General features: G+C 44.4%; 1 protein-coding gene across 1 annotated transcript in view; it reads left to right on the top strand.

Moving 5' to 3' along the window:
- Positions 1-1,678: 1,678 nt before the first annotated feature.
- Positions 1,679-10,341, top strand: part of LOC123129730 (heat shock 70 kDa protein 2-like) — an 11,994-nt gene continuing 3,331 nt past the window's right edge. The window contains exons 1-2 of the mRNA XM_044549778.1: positions 1,679-1,904; positions 3,914-4,300. Of these exons, the coding sequence (XP_044405713.1) occupies positions 1,679-1,904; positions 3,914-4,300 (613 nt within the window). The remainder of the gene's footprint in view (positions 1,905-3,913; positions 4,301-10,341) is intronic.

Here is a 10,341-nt window from a genome sequence, read left to right as displayed (position 1 = left end):
TTGACCTAATCCCGTGAGATTCGGCGGAGACAAACCTCTGCATGCCCTATGAAGACTCTAGAGGCATCACCGAGACGAGATAGGCAGGGAGAACCTTATTTCATTTTCAAAGAGCCATCACACACCTTGTATTTCTGAGCAGGACACAAACCCTAACAAAATTCAAAAAAGCATGAAAAAACGAAGCTGTCCAAACGGAAAGGGCTGGGATCCACTGTGCCTTCATGGCCCTAAGGCCACATTAGATGTGACAGACCGACGGCGGTGCGGCGGAAGGTATAGGAAACCCTACCACTTGGTTGTATGCGTTATTGGATATAGATATAAATCGGATGGTCCAAAATGACGGATGGTCTATTATCATCACCAACTAAGTATTTTATAGGAGTGGGCATATAACTTCAATAGTTGGCACATTTCTTATTTTAGTATTAAAACTGGCCCAAAGGTTGCCTTTCTGGTAAAAAAAGTCCATTTGATTTGTGGATTCCCAGTATGCAACATCATTGTTAGATTAGGGAATGCTGATCTCTAGCCAGCATCGGCCTCGTCCGCTGCCGTTGGATCCGATTTCATTGGAGAACTCATACCATCATCTATCTATATACCTTGCTTTGCAACTGGGATCTTGTTGCATTCCCTCGACCGTAACAAGTGGTCAGTTGCAAACCTACATGCCCTTTTCTGCTGCCGCTCTTTCTTTCTCCCTTTCCTTCCCTCTATTTCATCTCCATGCCTCCCTCTCGTAGGAACCATCTCTGAAGCTGCCATGGCCACCGGGGAGCACCAGCGCGAACCTGCCGACAACCGCCATCTCCGGTCCGCTCTGCCGCCAGTCGAGCTACCCCACCACTGCTCCCTCCCTTCATCTCGCTCCTCTCGTTGTGCTACTGCATATAACTATGCGGGGCTGAGCTGTGCATCGCCGCCACCGCCCGAATATGCTCGTGCCCGACCTTTCTTCGCCACGTCGTTGTTCCTCTCGCATCGCCAGTGTGCGTGCCACCGTCGTGGATCAGTTTGTCGCCTCACGCCAGTTGATCCTCTGCATCGCCTATAACCGAGAGAAGCCACCACCCCATGGGTTGCATCCTTGAAAAAAAAATCTGCAATATCACCTCTATTGCAAATAAAAATAAAAATGCAACAAGACTTCTGTTAAAAAAATGTTGCAAAAAATTTCCGTAACAAGATCTCTATTGCAATGGTGGAGACGCCGGCTACTTGAAGCACTAGATCTAACTGCTCGCAACCTGGCCGATCTTTTAAAAAGATGAGCCAGCAACGCGTAGCACACCCCTAAATATAATTGATTGAACACGTATACGTGTACAGAAGTCATAACGAAAAGAGCAATCAGTGATCAAATGCATTTTGTTATCTATTCCCTCTGAATTTACTATGAAATATGATGACCATCAATCTTGCACCTCCAATGGTGTGACGAGAACTCTACCGGATTCAAATGCACGAACAACCCTTCATTTCACGGAGTACATGTACATTTGGCTTGTGTAATTACTGCTGAGGTTCGTTGGCCAGTGTAAACTTCTTCGGCTTCCGAAGTTACTTTCCAGACTACGGCCCTCTCGCCTTCCTCCACTACGCGTTTAAATAGAACCCAGCAATTCCCAAGCGTCACACTATTCCTTTTCCTCTGCCTTTTTGTTGCATGGAGATGGCAGGAACGAAGGGCGACGACGGACCGGCCATCGGCATCGACCTCGGGACGTCCTACTCCTGCGTGGCCGTGTGGCGGCCGGTGCACCAGCGCGTGGAGGTCATCGCCAACGACCAGGGCAACCTCACCACGCCTTCCTGCGTCGCCTTCACCGACACCTGGCGTCTCATCGGCGACGCGGCCATGAACCAGGCCGCCATGAACCCCGTCAACACCGTCTTCGGTGAGAAGAGAACTACCAACTGACTGCCACCTACGAATATTTCCCTTTTTTAGTGGTAGCTGTTCTGTTCTTTAATTGAGTTTCTCAGGTTAGTGGGTTTGTGTGACGGCGTTTTGTGCGTGCGTTACATATATTGAATTATCAATTTGTATAATTCACATCTAGATGTTTTTTTTAAGGATGTCACATCTAAACTCCCACAAATATATAATGTAGTAATAAAAAACAAAAAAAACTAGGACAAAAGAAATAGATTACAAATAGAGTGGACATCAACTTAGATGTAACATAACTATGTCACATCTAGATGTCTCCTAGACAGACTCATTATTATTGACTATTGAGATGATCCCAGTAGTATCGACAAGATGGAGATGCATGCCCAAAGCCTTAGATCCCTGACATCTCTTATATTCCTCAGTTGCCAAATGCTTACGCTGTTACGCAGCTAGCTATTCGATTCCAGCATCTTTTCTTCCAGACTTATTCATATTGTTCTGTGCCATTTACTGTTGTATTATTTAGTCACCCTAAGAACCCTAGATAATGCTACCATGTTGTAAAACCTTCCAACTCACAAGCACTAAGAACCTCTTTAAGTAGCACGATTCTATATGCATGACTAAAAAATGTAGAATCAATTCCCATGTGATTAAACTTGCGCAAAATGTTGTTTCATTACAGCATAGGAAAACACAAAAAATCAGCAAGTTTTAAGTCAGTGGAAAACTTTTGGTGAAATCCGCAAACTAATATTTAGGAAAAGCAAGCTGCATGATACATTTCTCAAATCACACCAGCACATAAAAAGTTATAGGAACCCAAAGCTCCTATGAAAAGTCTTGCAATCAATGTGGTCCGGAGAGGTTTCTTATGGAGGATATTGGGGTTGATGTGTTGATAGTTAGGTATGTGCGAGTGCGACATGTTGCAATATCCATAGTTAATTATCTGGAAAGTATTTTCGGAACTTTAAACAAATACTTCATCCGTTCATAAATATAAGATGTTCTATCTTTTTCCTGATTCGGATGTATAAGACACATTTTTGTGTGTTTGTTCACTCATTTTGCTGTTTGTAGTCCATATTGAAATATCCAAAACATCTTATATTTGTATGGAGTAGTATTTTGTGCTGAAATAAATGGAAAATTCCTTTGCTAACTGAATTGCTTTCTTTTAAGCATTACACTGAATGTTGGCCAAATATTGTCTAAAATTAATTTTCGTGGCTATACATATCCTAACAGCAGTATTTTGGTTAGGTGATCTCTAGAGAAGGCTGTCACAAGCTATCAAAAGGTCCATAGGAATTTCTATGATATCAATATTTCACTATAATCGTCAAATATTTATATCACAATAAAATGTACCTACGACATTTCACTATAATTACCCTAAAAAAATTCCACTTATTTATATATCTAAAACAAAATGTTTTCATTACATAAATGTGATAAAACCTACCAGCTTATAAACTGAATATAGTAAATTATATATCTAGTTAATTTCTGCGGGAGCTGAAAATTTCTAATTAGTACATAGCTGTAAATTATAAAACTTAGACAGTATAATTAGTTAAGCATACCCGTGAAAGCTCATACATTTCTGACGTGCAAAAGTTGAGTGGCTTAATTTTATTAGGCATCCACAAAACTATATTTTAGTACACAAATTATTGCATAATTATGTAACCACAAAGAATTTTTTTCACAATTACATATTTAACTAACGAAAATGCCAAACAGAGACCGAACTCCACAGAGGCCTTAATTTGAAAACTTCAAACTTCAAACTTTTCAGTTTCATAAAATTCTAAAAAAAAGTTTGTCATGTTACTGGTTTGTACTTCATAGTAGTCAGGTCACATGATGTATGTGCTATGTGATGTAGCTGGTGCTTAAATTTGCAATGAAGTGAATTTAATCTTTTGCTCTCTAGTTTTCTTGATATACCTCTAGCTTTGCCAAATGTACTATACTGAAACTACTGCATCATTTTTTCTTCAGACGCGAAACGATTGATTGGTCGACGATTCAGCGAAGAGTGTGTGCAAGGAGATATGAAGTTGTGGCCATTCAAAGTCATTTCAGGCACCAGCGATCGGCCGATGATTGTGGTGAAGTACAGGGGTGAGGAGAGGCAGTTCACAGCGGAAGAAATATCGTCCATGGTGCTTGTCAAGATGAGGGAGACAGCCGAGGCCTACCTCGACACTACGGTGAAAGATGCTGTCATCACTATCCCAGTCTACTTCAACGACTCGCAGCGCCAGGCCACCCTTGATGCCGGTCTCATTGCTGGCCTCAACGTCACACGCATCATCAACGAGCCCTCGGCCGCCGCCATCGCCTACGGTCTTGCCAAGTATGTGTACAAGCTAAGCAACCTCGCAAGTCCCATAAGACTGCAGAGGCAAGAGACTTGGCGCCACTAGAGCTTATACATTCTGATCTTTGTGAGATGAATGGCGTGTTGACAAAAGGTGAAAAGAGATACTTCATGACGTTGATTGATGACTCCACTAGATATTGTTATGTGTATCTTCTGAAATCAAAAGATGAGGCTTTAACTTTCTTCAAAAATTATAAAGCTGAGGCAGAGAACCAACTTGATCGAAAAATTAAACGGCTTAGGTCCGATCGTGGTGGAGAGTATTTTTCTAATGAATTTGATCTATTTTGTGCGGAACATGGTATAATCCATGAGAGGATGCCTCCCTACTCACCCCAGTCAAATGGGGTAGCCGAAAGAAAGAACCAAACTCTAACTGATATGGTTAACACCATGTTAGACACTTCGGGTCTATCCAAGGAATGGTGGGGGGAGGCGCTAATGATTGCGTGTCATGTCCTAAACCGAGTTCCCACAAAGCATAAGACCATGACTCCATTTGAGGAATGGGAAAGGAAAAGGTTGAAACTCTCTTACCTACGTACTTGGGGTTGTTTGGCGAAAGTCAATATACCAATTCCCAAGAAGCGCAAACTTGGACCAAAAACCGTGGATTGTGTTCTTCTGGGCTATGCTTTTCATAGCATCGGCTATAGATTTTTGATAATAAAATCTGAGGTATTCGACATGCATGTTGGTACGATTATGGAGTCGAATGATGCAACTTTCTTTGAGGACATATTCCCTATGAAGGATATGTCGAGTTCATCAAATCAGGAGATACCTACTCCATCTAGTGAGGAATTCACTGTAATTCCTGAACCCTCCATTGCGATGGAACACATTGAGAATCCTGTTGAGGGTGACAATGGAACTCCTGTGAGGAGTAAGAGACAGAGGACTGCAAAGTCCTTTGGTGATGATTTCATTGTGTACCTCGTGGATGACACACCGAGGACTATTTCAGAAGCCTATGCATCTCCTGATGCTGACTACTGGAAGGAAGCTGTGCGTAGCGAGATGGATTCCATCTTAGCTAACGGTACATGGGAGATCACTGACCATCCTTATGGATGCAAACATGTAGGATGTAAGTGGGTGTTCAAGAAGAAGCTTAGACCTGATGGTACGATTGAAAAGTACAAGGCACGGCTTGTGGCCAAGGGTTATACCCAGAAAAAAGGTGAAGACTTCTTTGATACTTACTCACCCGTGGCTAGACTGACCACAATTCGGGTGCTACTATCACTGGCTGCCTCACATGGTCTTCTCATTCATCAAATGGACGTTAAGACGGCTTTCCTCGATGGAGAGTTGAAGGAGGAAATTTACATGGATCAGCCAGATGGTTTTGTAGTACCTGGTCAGGAAGGAAAGGTGTGCAAGTTATTAAAGTCTTTATATGGCCTTAAACAAGCTCCTAAGGAGTGGCATGAGAAGTTCGAAAGAACATTAACTGCTGCCGGCTTTGTAGTAAATGATGGTGACAAGTGTGTGTACTATCGCTATGGTGGGGGCGAAGGAGTTATTCTTTGTCTATATGTCGACGACATATTTATCTTTGGAACCAAATTTGATTTAATCAAGGAGGTTAAGGATTTCTTATCTCGCTGTTTTGAGATGAAGGATCTAGGAGTATCTGATGTTATCTTAAACATCAAGCTGTTGAGAGATGAGAATGGTGGGATCACACTGCTTCAGTCTCACTATGTGGAAAAGGTCTTGAGTCGTTTTGGGTATAGCGACTGCACACCTTCTCCAACTCCATATGATGCTAGTGTGTTGCTTCGAAAGAATCGACGAATTGCTAGAGATCAACTGAGGTATTCTCAGATTATTGGCTCGCTTATGTATTTGGCGAGTGCCACGAGGCCTGACATCTCTTTTGCTGTGAGCAAGCTGAGTCGGTTTGTGTCAAAACCGAGAGATGATCATTGGCATGCGCTTGAGAGAGTTATGCGCTATTTGAAAGGCACCGCGAGCTATGGGATTCACTACACTGGGTATCCAAGGGTACTGGAGGGTTATAGTGACTCAAACTGGATATTTGATGCTGATGAGATTAAGGCCACAAGTGGTTATGTTTTTACACTTGGTGGTGGCGCTGTTTCCTGGAAGTCTTGCAAGCAGATCATCTTAACGAGGTCAACTATGGAAGCAGAACTCACAACATTAGACACTGCAACTGTTGAAGCAGAGTGGCTTCGTAAACTCTTGATGGACTTACCTATGGTTGAGAAACCAATACCCCCTATCCTGATGAACTGTGATAATCAAATTGTGACCGTCAAGATAAACAGTTCTAAGGACAATATGAAGTCCTCAAGGCATGTGAAGAGGAGACTAAAATCTGTCATAAAATTGAGGAACTCCGGAGTTATTACGTTGGATTATATCCAAACGTCGAAAAACTTGGCAGATCCCTTCACAGAGGGTCTATCACGTAATGTGATAGATAATGCATCGATGGAGATGGGTCTGAGACCCACCGCATGAGTTGTCCATAGTGGTAACCCACTCTATGTGATCGGAAATCCCGTGAAGTAGAAGTGGGAGACAAGCTCTTGGTCAGCTAGGAGGAGAGTATCACTATATTAACTATCCCACTCCGTGAAGATGCAATACTCTCCTGATCTGCATGGCAGGTTGATACTTATCGTAATGTGTTCCAAGTGGCTTATTCGGGTAAGCAGAGATGTTATCCTGTAGAACATCTTCTGAGGAACACACCTATATGAATTTGACTGTTAACGTCGCAGTCTGTGAGAATTGGGTGTTCTCTAATAAATTCATGAAAGGCCTGGAGTATGACGTATACGCTCCACCCGCGGGGAAGCCTTGCGGCAGCCTAGTATCGGTCAAGAATTTGTGTGAAACTAGTCTCACAGAAAACTTGTAGTTCAAGGCATAGTCCACTATTCAAGTTGTGATCTAGTGTAGCATAGATCTCTAAGTGGAAGTTCAACTTCACAGTCTCCACTAAGCACCGGTATATAAACAATGTTTTGGAACTAAATAATGAGATATGCCAATGAGACTTTGTGGGGGATTGTTGGAATTTTGCTAGTAGGCCTTTGGTCCAAAGCCCAACTAAAATTCTGAAATTCCCTTGGCCCATTCATGCACACATGTGAGTGGAGTGAGTGAGGCTAAAGTTTAGTCCCACCTCATAAGTTGAGAGAGAGTTGCACCTCTTTATAAGGCGAGCTCTTCTACCACTTGTATGAGCATGAAAAGAGGAGACCTACACGCGCGCTCCTCCTCCTCGCTCGCCGCGCCGCGCCGCGCGAGCGCACTCGCGCGACTGCTGGCAGCGACGACTTCGCGAACGACGACTTCTTCCCCGACCTCGGCAACCTCATCCTCGACGACATGGGCGACAACGTCAACGCCGGCGGTGCTGCACCCGCTGCACCGTATGTGATTCTATCCTTCTTGTTCGAGATCGTGGTAGAATTCATGTTTCTAGTATGCGCCCTAGATGTGATCTGTTCACCTACTATGCTAGTTCGCATGATTAGTTTAATCTCTGCTATTGCTGTCATGATCTATTTCCTATTTATTCGGATTAAATCTCGTAGTAATTTGCTCATATTTCCAACACATTTGTGTGTATGTGTGTCCGTATCGATGATGTTAGTTTGAGTAACCGTCTAAAGACAGACAGGCCGGCAAACGGGTCGATGCATATGTGTTCAAGCTCCCACACATACGATCGTGCCTTTCTTCCAAGGAACAACCCCCTACTACCTTATATTTAAAGATAGATGCTTAGCAGTAGCGAGGGGTATATGGTCACGCTGCTGCTAGATCCCACGCTACTACTAAGTGGTCTTCACTATGCCCCCGGGACAGGTCATAGTAGTGGTGTGGGGTATAAACCCGCGCTAATATTAAGTTGATAGTAGTAGCACGGGGTATAAACCCACGCTGCTACTAAGTGATCTTCACTGTGTTCCAGGACATACCATAGTAGTAGGGCGGGTTATAAACCCCTCGCTGCTAATAAGTATATAGTTTTTTAACGGCCCGGAAACCCCCCTCCCCCTCCCCCCCAAATCCCTCCTCTCTCCCATCACTCTCCCCTCTCTCTCTGTAGGCTCTCCGAAGGGGCTCCTACGCATGGGCGCCTCCTCCTCCGTGGCGCTGAAAGAGGCCGCCGCCTCGCGCTGCCGGTGTCCAGCAACTCGTCGGTCTTCCCCCGCGTCTCCATGCCACCACGCTGGAGCACCTCACCACCGGCAACCAACCCCGCTGCTCCCTGCATCTCCTTCCTCTCTCCCTCGTTTCTCTTTTTCTCTCTCTCCCTCTAGTTTGAATCACCCTCCCATGTCCATGCCCGTGCAGGTCGTCGACATGGACGACCAAGAGCTCTCTGCCTTGTCCGTGAAGAGGAGCCCCACACTGCCGCCTTGCTCTGGCCTGGATTCCGGCCCTCTCCAGCAGCCGCAGCCGGATTTGGTCTGCCGTTGCCCATCCGTGCCTCGGGCGACCCCTACCGTTAACCATTGCCGCCATAGATAGCAAGCATGAGATCGAGATTTTTTTTTGTTTTTGAAATTAATAGTAGTAGCGCGGGGCATTAGACACTCGCTACAGATAATTAATAGTAGCACGGGTGGCACGCATGCTACTATTAACAGACGTAGAAGTAGCGCAGGGTGGCACTCACGTTACTACTACCCAGTTAGTTGTAGCGTCCTAGTGGTTGCACGGGCACCCGTGCTATTACTAACTATTTAACCCACGTTACTACTAGGTTTTTCCATAGTAGTGAACCTCTCTTTTGCGATGGACGTCGGCGGGGCAGGGACCAGCCGTCATCGCTGTCAAACCAGCAACGACAAATATTCGACCTACATCCTACCACATTTCATTTAGAGTGCCCGTGAAACACAGTGTTTGCTAATCAACCGTTTCACTACGACCTCTCCTGTCAAATCCTTGCCGATAACAAGCAGAATCTTTTCCTTGGATCGGCGCAGCTCGTCACAACCACACCGATCGAGTCACTGACTCACATTTTTGTTTAGTTGAGCGTTGGAGAGCGGTTGAGCAGTGCGAGTAACGAGCCACCAAGAATAGTCTACGCCTGGTCGTATTTGTTTTTAGGACTCACAAAGCTGAACATTACACGACCAAGACGGCCGGAACCGAAACGCCTTCCGGCGGCCGCAGGAAACACACCAAATGGCTAGACTAACTACACCGAGTCAAATTCCACTTCCCCTATGCATTGGTTGGTGGGCTTACATATTGATCAGCCCGTTTTAGCCCTTTGGCACTGCCCAGACTAACTGCTGCTTGTGTGTATAGAGATAGTCTGGTCTATGTTTGGACTTTTTAAGGAGGGGTATCTGTACTAGTTGGGCCACGGCCGGGGCTATAGCCCAGTTCTGCCCCTGAGTACAAGTCCGGTCAACACTGCCTCATAGGCGATGAATCTTGTTCTAAAAACAAAGGCAATGGATCTTTGAAGAAGAGTGCATCTCAAGCTGAACATCATGGTGATGTTTCTTGCTGAACAAACAAGGAAAGCTTAATCACAACTCCTGATGCTTCCAACTCCTAAAATGTCCATGGGTTTCAATGGCCTTGCAGAAACAATCCTATCGAAGTGCAAATTTGTGTGTGTAGATATGAACCTAGCTTGCAATATAAAGATATACTCGTTGCTCAGCTCAGGTGCGCAACATGGGTTTGTGAATAACGATCTAGTTCCACATGTCCACATTTATATGAGCACTATTCCATTAACTTTTGATACCATGTGGTGCAACGACCATGTTGCTTCCATAAAATAAAATACTGCCATACAGAATATATAGCATTCATATATTGTTATGAGCACCCCACGCCTCACTCCAAAGAAGTAGCTTGCTGATAGAAGTTTTGCTGGTATCAGTTCAAGTTCATAATACCATTTCAATCAATGTATTTTGGAAATCCTTTGCATTCACCATCAGTGGTTGACAAACGAAGTTTGGAAGGATAGAGGCGGAGAGTGACAGAGTGAGAGGTGATGCTGTTGTGAGTTGTGACA

This window comes from Triticum aestivum, chromosome 6A, assembly GCF_018294505.1.
Source record: "Triticum aestivum cultivar Chinese Spring chromosome 6A, IWGSC CS RefSeq v2.1, whole genome shotgun sequence".
Lineage (NCBI taxonomy): Eukaryota > Viridiplantae > Streptophyta > Magnoliopsida > Poales > Poaceae > Triticum > Triticum aestivum.
Note: the sequence above shows the minus strand (reverse complement) of the source record. Positions and strands in the feature narration are given on the sequence as shown.